Source organism: Toxotes jaculatrix, chromosome 13 (assembly GCF_017976425.1).
Source record: "Toxotes jaculatrix isolate fToxJac2 chromosome 13, fToxJac2.pri, whole genome shotgun sequence".
NCBI classification, from domain to species: domain Eukaryota; kingdom Metazoa; phylum Chordata; class Actinopteri; family Toxotidae; genus Toxotes; species Toxotes jaculatrix.
This window is the reverse complement of record NC_054406.1, coordinates 12,235,962-12,252,062: the sequence shown is the minus strand read 5'-3', so window position 1 is coordinate 12,252,062 and position 16,101 is coordinate 12,235,962. Positions and strand designations below refer to the sequence as shown.

The following is a 16,101-nucleotide window of genomic DNA, read 5'->3' as shown; positions in this document are numbered from 1 at the left end:
GACGAATTCACGATCCCTGACAAGTGAGGAAAAAGTGATAGAGTGAGGGTTAAGGAGGGATGGAGGAGATATAATATGGCTAGCAGAAGATAGTGAGAGATAGCTCTAACATACGCTGTAGGGGAGGATTTGGTCGAGGAAAGTGTTGGAGACACAGTGGGCAACAAGCTCCGGGAGAAGACAGAGAGAAGAAAGGGAAAGACAAACAAAAAAAGGGGGGGCAGCAGGGTGTTCCAAATTAATAGAGATGTGCAGCTATGTTTCAGGCTCTAAAAAAGTTCTAAAAAAAAAAAAACCCCACATCACCTCCCGGCCAAGCAGGTCAACCTTCCCTGGAGAACCTCTCTCTCTCTCTGTCTCAGTTACACATATACATACATACATACTGTACTCACATATAAACACTTTCCTCTAATCTTTTCTATGACATCACCATTTTTATTTTCCCTCACAGCGCTCTGCGAGTGCCCTGTTAGTGCTCCTCCTGCTGTTTGGTTTTATCCCTGCAGGTGACCCACAGTACAGGTAGAGATGAGAGGTCATCAGACCTGATGTCATGCGCCACCTGTGTCGGCAGGACCCAAAAATGTTTAAGATGGCTCCTCCATCTGTCCCAGTTCCACGCCACATGCTAATTCTACAGAGCTTTTCGGTCTTTAGTGTGTTCACAGTTAAAAAAGAAAAACATGTAAGAATTAGGACAGGAAGAAAAATCAGTACATGTGCTAAAAATGCTTGATTTTTGAGTCACCTGTTGATGCACATTAGTGTTCAAGGAAAGAGAGGAGATACTCACAGCTGCAAGACAAATAATTGGGGATTGTGGTGCTTGAAGGATGACTTAAAACAAAAAAAAATCTCTGGAAATTCATTTAGCTTTTTCTTGAGGTTTAAATGACTGTGCCATTCCATTCATTTAATTAATGACTGTACACTGCATTTTCTTTTATTCTCTGTTAGTGCAGAGCATTGATCTCTTGTCTTTTACTGCAACAATATCCTATGATAAATGGTATAAAGTACAAATACTTTGTAATATGGAAATGGGACGCAGCGCCTGGTTTTGCAAATTCTCCTCTTTTCACTATACACTGATAAACAACACGACAAACTCCACACTTACTTTCATCCTACACTCTTAGAGACTGTGTTAATTTTGTCAGTTAAAAATAAAATCACAGTTACACTGAAATAAATTGCACGTGGTCTCTTTCATGTCAAACCCACTGAGCCTGGCTCTGTAACATTATTAGTATAGAAAACCTCACACATGCTCAGTCAGTCACCAGCAGAGGTAGACACACCAGCATGTGAATGAGCACACACACATATACTGCCCTCTGTCTCTCTTATGCTCTCAGACAGAAACACACACACACACACACACAGGGTGATGTAAGCAGCCAGAGGGATCGAGCCCCTCTGCAGTGGGGAAGATAAGATGGTTAGGCAGACAGGACTGAGCAGCACCATGCAGTGTGCTACATACAGTGTGGAGAGCCTAGGAGCTGGGAATCCCCTGCATGGAGATGCAATCTCTGGGTTATGCCACCCAGCAGGCCCTGGTGGCTCAAAAACAACCTCAGGATGATGCTATGAGGACACAGAGGACTGAGGCATGTTTTTACATACTAACCTTGACCATCCATACATACGTCTTATCACCACAGAGCAGAGGAAGTACAGCAAAGCACCATTGACCTTGAGTTGTAGATTCACCTAACCTGCACCCATACAGACACAGACTGAACATGCAACCCCCGTACAGAGAGGCTTGTGTAGGCTTTCCTCACCAAGGAAAAACAAATAGTCTAAGATTCATGTTTACAGTTTCTGACAAACAACCCTCGCAGCCGTGTGAATTCCTCTCCAGAAAAACCACTAATGAGATAAATGTGTGGACAAAGCCTTTGACTTTGAAAGTGTGAAATCTTTCAGAATTCCTTTCCTGTGAATATGACTCTGCGAAAAGCTTTTCTGAAGCCCTCAGGATCCATTATAGGTGTATCGGTATATCAAATGTGGAAGCCTTCTGACTTGCAAAAAGCCTGGAGGTGGCTTTCCAAAGGGCTGTGGTAATCCTGCAAAATTTCTCAAATAACTGTAGATGTTTTTTTTTTTTTTTTTTTGTTGAACACGAACATGACTAGTTGGAATTTGACAAATTATGGCAATAATTCTAACTCTGGCACAGTAAAGTCAGGACAAGAACAAGTGCAGATGGCTGGAGGTGGGTGTGACAGGCTGAGTGAAGTGAGCACAGAAGTTACATCAATATGGCAAAACAAAGTTCTTGATGCTTCAAAACTGTTTTCCATTTAAAATAGACTGAGCAAAGGTAAAGGTTGGTAAACCGTGTGATCAGGAGCCCTCAAATCACCATGGAAACCCTGACAAGTAAAACTAAAACAGGTTCATTTAAGGCATACAGTAGCAGCAGCGTCCCACATACCTTGAAACTGGTTGAATTTTATAGTGCCCATCCTCTCTCCATTCCGAAACATGACTTGACCCTGAAAAGAAGGACACAAGAAAAATATAAATCTTTAATATAACATGGGAAATACATACTATTAAATATTTAAAATGATAAAAACATTCCATTCTTCTGAAGAAGATGCAGAATAAGCAGAAAAGTGAATCTGAGTAGAAAAAAAAAAATAGGAGCTTAGTCCAACTAAATTTATGCACAGTGCTTTTCCGATACTGGAGCATTGGCAAGTAAAGGGCCGAGTCTCGGCTCCTGCACACTGCATCTCATTTGATTAGAAGTGGCCAAAATTGATCTGTTTATAGAGGTAAACAAAATTATCTTTCGGCCAATTCATTTGCTAATATCCTTGCATCAACTTCACGTCAGCACCGATGTCTGATTTAAACTATGGATTGAACTGTTTGCTCGCTCACTTGATGTTGGTACAGATCTGGGCTCAGACAGCACTTAAAAAGCCATTCTTATATTTGGCTAAAGAACAGTGTGCAGTGGTCAGTGAATATTTCTGCCATTTTATTCAACACTATTTCTAGATATTGATTTCTCTCCAAAAGGGCGTGTTCATCGGTCACAGCATCTTCCAAAAATGATGGGGGAAAAAAAAAAATAACAAAGGAAAGTCTCTGATTTTAACTCCACAGGAACAAGATAAGCAATTTCAAGCCAGGGAGCGTCTGGCAAATGCAGACAAGGTAGACAAAAGCAATTCAACTTTGTGGCAGTATCTTAAGCCATATTCAAATCAATTTTGCCTTCTGTCGCTTTATCTTCTCCGATGTAGTCTCATTCTTTCTCTCCCTTGTTCTATTTTCTCCTTCCCTCTGTCTCTTTATCGCTCTCTTCCTCTACCAAGACTGTTCAATTAATTCTGCCCACCATCTGCATACAGAGCTCCTTAATTACACATTTAACTGGGTTTACATTTTACTGATGGCTAACAAAACAGGTGAGAGCAGAGAGATGACAGATGAACAGACAGACGGATAGACAGTTACAAAGACAAATAGATCTACTGGTAGACTGACAGAGAGACAGACAGACAGATAGATAGATACATAGACAGATAGACAGATACAGAGCATTTGCATTGGCTGATTAAAAGAGAGCTGAGGGGGGGAAACACAGGGAAGGAAGCTGGAGAGCCAATTTTGCCTCAAAAAGATGGCAAGCTTTGAAGTAGCAGAGCAGGATCCCACCCCTCTGTTTGAATCCCCGTCTTTGTGTGGCATCTTTGATGTTTGTCTGAGTGTGCGCATGCGTGCGTGTCTGTGTGCTATGTGTATGCACTTAATATGTTGTCGTATTATGCTTTAATGCATGCATCGTGTGTCCTGGATAATATTTGTGTGTGAGCTACTCCTGGGACGCAGAGTCTCCAATGTTGCCACACAACGAGCCCTCTGCTACCCACCGCGCACCACAGTGCCAATCTGACTTGCCGGCGCTAATAGGTTCCTTTCGTCATGCGCTGCTCTTTTCGACAATATGCTATGCAATTATGCCTGAAGTGTAAGTAGGACAATGCAGTGCACCTCAGTTCAGCTCATTAGGTATTACATTCAGATAACGGTGGTGTGTAAACAGGGTCAAACAATGTGGGTTGAAAATAGGGGAACTTGACTTGAACCCGTAAATGACTGTGAGCGTACGTATCCAGGTTTCTAGAGTAGCTGCGTCGTCATGCTCTCGCTGAGCATTAGCATTGCCATCATAATTACCCTTCCCATCAGCAAAAGTGGAGCTATCGCAAACCTTATTGAAATGGCGTGTAGTTATTTTAACAGCCCCCCAATTTGTTCTCTCAAGTGTAAACACTGTTTGTAGAATATGCAAAGCAGATCAAACATATGCAGAGGCACTGACTCTGACATTCTTAATTGGAAATAAATGACTGGGCTACAAAGATTAAACTAACCTCTTCTGACCAAAATTCAAAGAAGTTACTGTAAAGTCTCTTTCCACCATGTGTTATGCTCCACAGCAGCACAGGTAAGCTCACCAGAGTGTACTGACACAGACAGGTGTCCCTTGTCTAGTATTCAAAGGACGTTCAGACCTGTGTCACGGTGGTAGCTGATGGAGCAATCACTGAGTGTAGGCGTGCATGTGTTTGTGAATGTGTCTTTCTGAGGTGAGACGGGGGAGGTGGCCAGGTATCACTTTGTCTGTTGGAGGTGAGAAAACTGTCAGTGACAGGAGCGCTGGGGTCAAATGAGATGTCGGTCTGTGGGCTGCAGGTGTGACGTCCTCTGGGTTTTCAGGTTTGTCGAGGTAGGAACATGGTTAATGCAACTGTGATGCGCGCGCACACACACACACGTGCACACATACATACACATTAAAAGGGAAAAACAGATGCTCAAAACCCTGCCCCTCTGTCTCGCCTTAGTGTGTCTGTTGCAGGTGACTGTCAAGCCTAAGGCTGTGCTACTCACCATTACCCAGAAAGACACTGATACATTGAACACAATGACAACTGACCACAGACAAAGCAGCAGTGAAATAAACCGAAACTCACACTCTTGTCAACCCCACAATCACAACCTGTTGTGTCTCTTCCCATCCAGCCCTCCCTGGTGAATTCCAGTGTACATCATTCTGTGGTTGTAGCAGCTATCTGCGCTCTCTATACCCTGGACGTCCCTCCCAGCTAATGTCAGCCTTCTGTGTGTCCCTGACAGCAGTCAGATCAATAATGTGGAGCCCTCAATGATCACTCTCCTGCTGCCTCCGCTGCCTCCGCCACTGATTCAGCAGCAGGGCCGCGATCAGTGCAGAGCGGACATGGTGCGGTCCCACGAGACGTGTGTGTGTGTGTACACAGCAAGCACAAAGCACAAAATCGTGACATCAGGAAAGACACAAGGCTCAAGTCAGGGTATGGTCCCATATGATCAGGCACACATGCACACATAACATTTAAACCAAGGATAAACAGCCTGAATTTGCCGTTTCACTGGCGCTTGTACAGGGATTAATTTTATTGGAAACCCAGCTGAAGTTATTGCAATTCACAAGCAAACCAAGCGAGCTGTGTAACAGCTGCTTTTGAAATCTGAATTCAAAAATAGCATAAAAGATGTATGCAGTGTGGAAGGGAAATTGCCTTCCTATGTCTTTGGTCGTCATGTGTGGGTGGAAGTTTCTATGTGCTAAGTGTGTGCTACATAAGCAAACGCTTTTGATCTCATTTCATGTAATCCCTTAAAAGAAGAGCCTTAACAGTCGACAGATCTCAAATCTTTTGGTACAGAGACGCATTTAATTATACCGCAATGCCGTTGTCTTCAAACAACATATTTGTTTACCACATGCACAATATTTCTGCTCAGATTTTTTTTTTTATTCTTCTGAGGATTGTGGTTGTCAAAACAAAAAACATCATTATATAAAGATTTAGCTGGTTAAACAATGTTCTGTATGTGGATGATGTTTTTTTTTTTTTGTATGACAAAATAAGAGCATGTAGATTTACTGTAGCTATTCTGAAAATTTCCACATTACCTGTGACCACGTCCATTTCCCATCAACACAATGTTTGCACACTATGTTTTTATGAATTTAATTTAATCCACACTCTCTAAAATCTCAAAATGAAGTGGCACATGCATATTTTCTTCAACGTTAATGCTCTTCACATGTAAAGTGGGACATTAATGATGGCTCCTTGAGGAAAAAAGTAACTAAGTATATTTAAGTACTATACTTAAGTACGATGTAACATAAAGTACATTTATCTTACTTAAGTGCTTCAGTTCTATAAAACCTTCTACTATTATTCTGCTACTTCAGGAGAGAACACTCTTCTTCTTAATGAGCACTTTTATGTTTGACTTAATTTGCAGCAAATCCTTGTTTTTACGTAATAAAAATTATGAATTCATGAGTATTTTTAGTGTGGGATCACTACATTTTCAAAGGATTTGAGTCTTTCTTCCACCACTGATGGCTACATATGTTGGATCAGTATGAGTCAATACAGATATGAAAAGGGAGAATAAGATTGCTAGTCTATTCAAACAACCTAGTAGGACTTCATCATCTTTTGTGTGCCTGGAGTAAAAAGTGAATGAATTGTTACATGGCCATCAATATTCCTGCACCGCTTTTCTGCCCTGAATCTCTGAGGAAAGGCTCAATGTCAGCCTGCTCCTGATCAGCAGCCTTGAGTGGGTCTGTGCTGAGAGAGGTAACAGTAGAGGGATGAGGACCCAAAGGATTTGGTATAGCGCTGCAACACACATACAGTATTATACCTCCAGGGACATTAGCCCCTAAAGGGTCTCACAATAATACAAGTCAGTAGCCTGTTCTGATTTTCTCCAAGGCTATTTTCTCTCACTCTGTTTCTTTCTTGTTCTGTTGACATCTATCCTGTAGAAGAATCTGTAACTGTAAAAATCTGTATCTCATTGTCTTTCTCATGTGTCCTACATTGACTTTATTCTCTCAGATTAATCACATGCAGTGAATGTTTATGAGCAAAACATGAGCAGTAGTATTTTTTTTTTTAAACACTGCTCCGCTGTAATTTTCAGTATAGCTCTTTCTCTTTTTTTTATCCTCAGTTGCATTTTTTCAGGCCATTTATTTGTACACACGGTTATGAATATGAAATAATATGAGTAATGTTCCACTGTACTGCAGGGCCCTGCACGCTTACTGGCAGTTGAGGCTGGGAGCAGCGTGACATCCTCTAATAATGGAGTGGCCTTTACAGGGGAACAGAAGATATCCTCTAATAGCTCAATAGGAAGTGAGAGTGAGAATACACACACACACATACACACAGCTTGTAGCTAGCATAGCTACTAGGATCAATCTTGAATGCATTGGAGTGAGTCTGCAGCACCGGATGACATCACTTTAGGCTTCATACAGAGATAAGGACGGCTAAGCAGCCCTGTCTGCAAACAAGCTTGCAGGCCTGACAGAGCAGTAATTAATGCCTCTATGTGTTGTTCTGACATTTACCCACTCCATTCAAACACAGTACATACTTAACATACACAGTTTAAATACATAAGCACTTACAGCGACACGTTTGAATAACCCCAAAAAGACACTTATTCATCAGCCTTAACCAGTGTTTCGATAGTGAGAGTATGTGAGAGTGGCTTTCTCCCTCTCCCTCAATGTATGTGTCTCATCAATATTAAAGAAAACATTTTGCCTGCATGTATGGGTAAATGTACAGTATGTAAGTGTCTGGAGATGATCCTTGTGTTCACATATGTCAGCTAAATGTGGACAGTGGTACTCTGATGCAAAAAAATAAAAATAAAATACTGATCTGCTCCATAACTTACCGTAACACCGTAGAAGTTGGTCTCGTTCATGACATCCAGCACCATTTTGCCCACTTCGCGGTCATCCACAGTGAAGTTGTGATAGGTGTTCTGCCGTTGTTTTATCCGGAGCAGTTCCATCACTCGAGTCAAGGTTTTAGCAATGACCCAGATCCCATCGTAGGCAAAGCCGTGAAACTTGCTGGCCTCCACACCTTTCTGCTGAAGCTCTCGGCTGTACTCCCTCTCGTACTCCTTAGGGGTCTGGAGGAAAAGTAACAGACAGGAAATCAAGTGGTGAAAATGTGCATCTCTGAACTTTTTATATATGTTGTTTATCTATAGGAATACATTAATTCAAGATTATTTCAAAAACACTATTTTTGGTGTAACTTGGTCCAAGGAGAGGGGATTATTTTGCACATAATTTGGGATACAAAGTTACTGGAAATAAGTCTGTCTTGGAATCAATGCACCTTTGCTGGTAGTGCAATGTGAAAACAAACTCTATGATTGATTTTGGTCACAACCTCTGGTTTAAAAACACGCATCTAAGATGTCATTTTAGGGGAGTAAGTTCTCTACTGCCTCCAGAGATTGTTCTAAAAACAATTACAGGAACACTTTCAACAGATTCTCTCAAATACAATCACAGGTGCTCTTCAGGTTGCAGCCAAAGAAGTATTACAATCACACAAAGACAAAGTGGAAAAAAAAACAACCTTTCAGTGATGACTAAGCTCTGGTCTAAAAAAGGAAAACCCAAGTTTAGTTTAGAAGTGAAAACCTTCAGATAAAACTGAACCAAAGCCTTTCACAGTTCATTTGCTTTATTGACCTCAGGCTGTTATATTCTAAAACATAAATTCCACCAATAGTAAAATTTGTCTACATCTGGTTACCACCACTCAGTCTTTAACAAAATACCGCTGTGTATTAGGGCTAAAGATATTCACCTCACTGGTACAATACACGTTTCTGTCTTGTTTTAATTAAATGTTGACTTCAAGTCTCATGTCACATTAAATTACTTGTTAACAACATGTACACTCATCTGGAGGACAACCGTATGTGTTACTCACCCTGCCAGAGATGCCCTTGATCTGCCGAGCGCTGAGCGGCTCAAAGTCCACGCTGATGTATCCCTCCATGGCCGTGAGCAGCTTCTTGGTGGTGCAGTTGGTGGTGTTGGCCTGTTCCCACCAGTTGCCCTGGTACCAGCCGGGGATAATCCACTGGTATTTGCTGCCAAACATGTTCAGGTTATACGCCTGGGAAGGGTAGATGAAATGGGTGTTTAGGCAATACAACAGCAAGGAGATACAGTATAATATAATCTGATTCTGACTATAACTCTGTAACTAATGTGTAATTATTCTTGCTTGATGTGGAATTGCTGTATTTCCATGATAGTTTGGTTCTAGTGCCAAACGAGCCTGGAAAATTACTGTTACATCTTGAACCGAGCCCCAAGGGGAAATCATAAAATGAGACCGAACCATCTAAAGTCCAAATTATGTGAAGCCAAACAGTTAAGTGATAAATTTAGCCAGGCCTAATTCTATCTGGGCGGGATTAGTTTCTGTCGACTTTGGGCATAAATGTCACCCTGTACTACACATTTACAGTTTACTACTCCATATTCGCAGCATCCCCGTAAACCAAATCACATCATGTTCCAATTTTGTGTTAACAGCAGCACTGCACCAATTGTATTTCAAAACAAAAGCAGCGTAAACTTCAAAGTTGATATATAAAGCTTTCAGTTGCAGTGAGTGTAGACTGAGGACTTACGCAGCAGAAGACTTTGGAGGCCAGGTTCTCGTCAAACTGGCCGATGATGATTCTCACATCGTTGTCCTGAAAAAAGAGAGAATAAGACTTTATGATTCAAAGAAACATTTTTCAGCCTAACACACTCATGCAGATGTTACTGTGAGGTACCGCTACAGTGTGAAATGAGTGTGATGTGAAACGGCATTATTATGTAATCAGGATTTTATTGCTTTGCGCTCACCGTACAGTATAGTGTTCATTACACTGTAAGCAAGCTTTTTCTTGTGACTTTGTGACCCACTGACTTTACAGTAATGTTGCAATACATGCTTGACATTTCTATCAACAGAAGTCTCCTGCTCGTTACCCTGGAACTGCACTTCAGTCAATATAAGCATCAAGAAAAAAAGAATATCTGTGCTAGGATCAGTTACCATGTTTATGATGACTTTTTCTCATCATTCTGCATCATCACACTTTATTAGCAAATACACATAGAAACGTGTTGGGTGTACTCTGTTTTCCACACTATGTCTACCTCATCAACGGCTACAAAGTATGAGGCGAACCAGCAGCTGAGAGACCAGGGCGATATTAAGTCGCAAAGTGTCGATCCATAACAACAGAGACATTAGTGTCAGCGGGCAGAATTGCCTTCCTTGCCAACCAGGCTGGAGAGCACAAATTTACATGGGGATTCAGAGCACATGGCCTGGTGACTGACTCTGTAAATAATTCAGATTGCCCGGGTGGAAGTGCAGCATGTTTCATGGTGGGGGGAAAAAAGATCAGGCTCTGGGACCAACAGTCTGTCATTTAGTGTGAAAATGCATATGTATAGTATGAACACAAGCACAGGCCTCCACACACACACACATATGCACACATATGATGATCACAAACACTCAAAACACAAACACACACACATCCAAATACTTCCAAATCTAATCTAATCATATTACCGACACAGGTTTGACGAATGTACATCTGGTCAATGAGGCTGGAGGTGATGTGTTACGCACTGAGAAAAGTCTGTCATAAGGCCTTAATAAGGCTCTGACTGTGCTGTTCGAACCAAATCACTGAGCAATATAAAAGAAACCTAAACACTGACAGCATCACTGACGTCACTGAACTTCACTAAACAGTAAGAAACAGAAGACACACTAGATTATTTTGCTGTTTGTCACCAACAGTCGTCTTGTAACAGGATTCTCATTCTTTGGGAAAACATACTCAATGCTGAGTGTGTTTTCTATGGTAATGTCATGTAAGTGCAACATGCACTTTAAGCTACATGTGTTCAAGTGTTCGGTTCTCTCTAATATCGATTAGGTGGAAAAGGCTATACATTACAAACAACCATTCAGCCTCTTAGTGGCATTGCTGTCTTCAGCCAGATGCTTTCTGAAATGTAATTATAAAACAAAACACTCTGAAAACATGTTTGACAGCCACTCTGGGTTGAGCTATAATGAAAAATTATAACTAAAGCAGATTTTTAAAAAAACAGTGCGACACAAGCAGTAATTTCAGTGAACCTATAGTGCCCTGCTTTTATTCTGCATGCTGAGACATCTTTACAAATACAGTTCATGAAGTGCTCTTCCCTCAAGCAGACACTACCATATGTCACGCATCCACAGATCACTGGGGACAACCAATCACTGTCATCTTAATTCCAGTTCCTTGAGGCGATTGGACAAACAGAACCACCCAACAACCAAACCTTGTAGTTATTCTTCAAAACAGCGATAGGAACGTAGATAGAAAATCTTCAGCAGCTATAAGATGAATTTCATGACAAATCATCTATATAGGTTCTTGCTTATGGGATACACACATACACATGAAAGAGGATGAGAGCTTTTAGAAAGTTGAGCAGTTCAATCAAAAGGCTTCTCTGGTGGTTTCTCATCAGAGCCAGAGAGCATGCTGGGACATTCAAGGGGTCTTTTGTACAAAGGCCTTAGTGTTGTTCCACTGCTCTGGCAACGTCACAATGTGTGTGTGTGTAGATGTGCAAGAAGAGCAGGTAACAACTCTGAACTTTTGTGGGGTGCGTTATTTTGTCTGTGTGTGTGTGTGTATGTGCGCGTGTCTATGTGTGTGTGAAGTGCTAGCGGTTACTCAATAACACTGCTCTTCCCTGGAGGAAAGGCACTTAACCCAAATGACTCCAGCTATGGCCAAGGACCACAGCTTCGGTTTAAATTCTGGCCTGCCTGGCAACAACGTGAAAAGACTGCGTAGTTGCGGGCAAGGGCATGAGTGAGTATGTTGTGTTTGTGCACTGCAGACAAACCGGGGCACTACAGGGCCCCAAATTACCTTCATTGCTCGAGTTTTTATACAACTATAATAATAATTGTTCTCAAAGAGGTTAGTGTTAAGGGCAGCCTTGACTGCTTTATCCGTGACAGGGTTGTTTGTAACTTTATCAAGGTGATTTATATGTGATAACGGTTTGAATAATATTGTACCTCATAAGCCCAATCAGGCACTGTTAAGGCTTATTAAGCACACGCACACACACACACACGCAAACACTGCAATAATGATGGTCTTTTATGAGCTCGTGGGAAATATGATTTGTAGACTGGGCAATGTGTTGCTTCTGCCCACTAAAACCATCCCCCCGTCTGTTTGTGATGATTACTGTGCAGCGATTGCGCTGTGTGCAGACATGATCAAACACATAACACTCACAGGACACATCTGCGTGTGCATTTGATCACTAATTGATCACTAGGTGAGCATTAAAAGTTACACACACTGTTATGACCACAGATCTGACACAGACGTCTGAAACGAAATTAACAGGCTGCTGCTTTCAAAATAAAAGTCAACAAAAATACAGTCAGTATGCAACAAAACATTTAAGCATTCCTGACCTCATTACTAAACCCATGTTAGTGGAGAACTAAGTCAAAAGCAGTCTGAAAACTCGCCTCAGACCTAGAATTTGGTATGGATTGGTCCTTACAGCTGGATATGAGGAGGTCTGAGGGTTCAGTTTTTGCTGTGTAAGACTCTTGCAGCAACATGGTGCTATTTGGGGATTTGGGCCAGCAGAGGTGATTCTTCAGTTTAAAAACAGAACCAGAAAACCGCTACGGTCCATGGGAACAGCACAAACTACTCTGAGTATATTATCAGTAGCATACCATATGAAATAGACAAACCTGTAATGATAATATCAATGCAAACCATTTGTCTTGAATCAATCTCCTGGGTCTGTGGCTCCACACAACACCACCTTCTGTAGAATTTAAAGAGGTGGTGGATATACTGTAGGTGCCCCCCTTGTCTCTAGTGATGCATTTATCTAATATGTTGGTGAAGAAATGATGTGTAAAGGTATCAGAAAATCAATCAATCAAAGGTTAGCTTATGAACTCAAAGGCTTCTGTGACACATTTCAGAGCTTATACCATCACACATAACACTGGCAGCCTTAACACATTTATAACCTAAAATCAAAAATCAGAAGCCGCTTTTTAAATAATGAGTTAGTGAAATGGGGTAGAACTTCAGTGAGTTTATAAATTAACCATATTTGAGAATATAACTGAAAGTAGTACATGAGTGGAGGGCCCTCTGCCATCCAAAAACTGCTGAATTAGTGTGGCAAAAAAAATGTCTTATGAGAAATGGGCCATCCCCTGCTACGTCACATCTGTGGGGCAAGAGTTATGAGTGTATAATAAATAATTGAGTTATAATAAGTAATAAAGTGTGCTGGTCTTGATCTAAATTTATAGGATTTTTTTTTGTTCTCACACGCTCGTCCATTGAATGCAAGCTGCCTGAACTGTCCCGTCAGCCACAAAAATCTTAAAAAGGCATTGTCTATAAAATGTCTGCGAGCATTGTTACGTTATGTACAAACTGAAAAAGACAAAACTAGATTGTTTCTAAAATTAGTATGTAAATGTGGCTGTATGTGTGTATCTTTGAGCAGAAATGTGAGTCTGTCTTTGTTTCCTGATGATATCTTGTCAACCTGTCCAGCAACAAACGGGGGACAGAGAACTAGAGATGACGATGAAAAAAGAAGAAAGTGACAGAGAAACGCAGAGGGCTGCTTCAGCGCCCTGCAGCAGCGATGCACTGTCTGCTTTTTGAATATTCCAGCTGGAATATCGCAGAAGTGAGTGCTCTATTTGTGGATCACACAGTGACGCCATGAACCCCCTCGCCTCCCCTCCCCTTATCCCCCCACTCCCACTCCGCACACACTCTCACATACACAAACGCACAGCAGCATACCAAAAAAAGACCAGCCTTCACAACGAAATCTGTGTCACCCTCTACCTCATCATATTACGTAGCTGTCGGGGGAGACAGCAAACCGCTGTTGTGAGATGAGCGGGAAACAAACCATTAGGGTGTCATAGCCCCTACCCCCCAATCACCCCCCCCCCCCCCCACCACACACACACACACACACACACCTACCAAAGGTTCTGAAAAGCTTTCGAGGCGACTCTGTGATTTGCATATTTAGAGTTGATCAAGCAAGGGTGGTGTCAGCTTAAAATGTCAGCGCTCAACATGCAGAGTTACACATATATTTTTGGAAGAACAGCTTATCTTCCTGTTCCTTCCCTACTATTCCTCTGTCTCATCATCGCTCTGTTGCATTTCTTTCAACCTGCTCCATCTTGCATACGTCATATCTTCCACTCACAAATCCGACTTCTTTTTACTTTCTCCTACTCCATCCTCTTCACATCCAACATCTTTCCTCTCACTGTGCCATGTGTGCTGCTTCCTATCTGAAAATATATTTATACTCATACCTTTTTCAATCTTTGCTACTATGAACTGCTGCATTGAGACACTCTGTCTGTACAACTGGTGAAAGAGGCAAAATGCATTTAGATGTGAGTGAGTTTGGATTTAGCCATCACACTTGACTGCGTTACATCTGAATTTCATGCATTTTTTTTCTTCCTTTATCTTAGCAAAGTCTGCTCAACCACGCAGTGGTTAAAGTCAAGAGTAAATGGTATAAAAATGTACCGGTCTAATATCCTAATATTGGCCCCATAATGGTCTAATTTCATTCTGTCTCAACACATTTGAGAGTAAAGAAGAGGAGAGAACATAAATGAGAAATCCTGCTTGCATGACTGTATGTGCATGTATATGCTTAAATGTCCATCAAATATCCATTAGTCAGAGCAGGTCATCAGAGGTCACTGTGTAGACCCCCCCCTCCCCAGCCATTACACTCTTCTCATTAAGGATCCACTAGTCTCATTGAGAATTTCCCTGCTCTGCTCAGTCAAATTCAGGGACAATTCTTAGATAAATTATTCATCGTGCAGCATTCACTGTGAACGGCATCGACTCAGATACAAATATAGTATTAAAAAAATTATAAGTAAAATCTAAATGGAGCCCAAGACATTTGGTGTATCTGAGAATTATCCGCGACTGACTTTGAAGCATTCCAGTTTATTTATTTTTTTATTCAGTTAAATAGAATTGTAAGGTGCTCAGGCTGGATCACTTACCTTGAGCTTCTTGACATTGACACAGGGGTCGTTGGAGAAGCTTTCTGTATCTGCGATCTGAATGTCTGCTTTCTCCAGCTCATTAGTCAGGTCATTCCTCACCTGAGAGAACAGGAGAAAAGAGAGAGAGAGACAGAAAAGAGAAAGCACATGAGCACGGTGGATAATTTACAGTGTAAGACGTCCATTGCTCTGCTCTTTTTATTTATCATCCAACCCATTCATATTTCTTGGCGGGACTGTGGCTACACAATTCTCTTTCTTGTAGACCTAATACTCACCCTTGAAGACTTAGCTTCGTTCTTCCCTCAATATGACTAACTGAGCTGTACTCAGAGTTGGTGATTTAAGCTGACCGCTTAAGGGTAAAAGTTACAACAACTGTCAGCGTTCATGATGGGAATCCAAGTGGGATCACGTCCTTGTCACAACTCTAGTAACTAGTAGTCTATTGATCAGCTTGGAGAGCCGCAGGTTGGGATTTAGCAGGGGGGGCTTCCTTATGTCCTTACGGTCAGCTGAAACAAACCAGCAAGCAACTGCTATGATGTTTAAACTAAAGGAACATTATTTTGTTAAAATATAAATGCTTAAATGACTTCAACAAACGAGTGCATGAAACGAGTGCAACGCGTCTTCTCTAAATTTACATAATATTCTGCTGTTTCCCATACAGCAGCACATATGTACATTATGTTTAAAGCAGTAAAGATCTGAACTGGTGTGAATGAAACTGTGAATGAAAAGACAGAAAGACGAGGAGCTTGTCAAGTTTGCATGGCAGAGACATATTGGCTACTGAAGACATCAAAACCGTTATCAGTCTAATTTGACTGACTGTTCACTGTGAAGTTGTAGTGCTGATAATACCCAGTGTGCATTTGTCATAGTGATATGCATTTGTTTTTCCACAGAATGACACAAGCAAGCACAAGTGCTCACTTTAAATTATCTCAAACCGTTATCGGAGGCTTGTCGAAAAGCAGACATACGTGTGATGCACTGTAAATGTATCTGC

At 41.4% G+C, this 16,101-nt stretch overlaps 1 protein-coding gene across 1 annotated transcript in view; it reads right to left on the bottom strand.

Moving 5' to 3' along the window:
- gabbr2 (gamma-aminobutyric acid (GABA) B receptor, 2) overlaps window positions 1-16,101 on the bottom strand; it is a 161,047-nt gene that overhangs the window by 56,152 nt on the left and 88,794 nt on the right. Inside the window, exons 4-8 of the mRNA XM_041053758.1 lie at window positions 15,084-15,185; window positions 9,577-9,642; window positions 8,865-9,053; window positions 7,804-8,046; window positions 2,453-2,513 (exon numbers count right to left, since the gene is read on the bottom strand). Of these exons, the coding sequence (XP_040909692.1) occupies window positions 2,453-2,513; window positions 7,804-8,046; window positions 8,865-9,053; window positions 9,577-9,642; window positions 15,084-15,185 (661 nt within the window). The remainder of the gene's footprint in view (window positions 1-2,452; window positions 2,514-7,803; window positions 8,047-8,864; window positions 9,054-9,576; window positions 9,643-15,083; window positions 15,186-16,101) is intronic.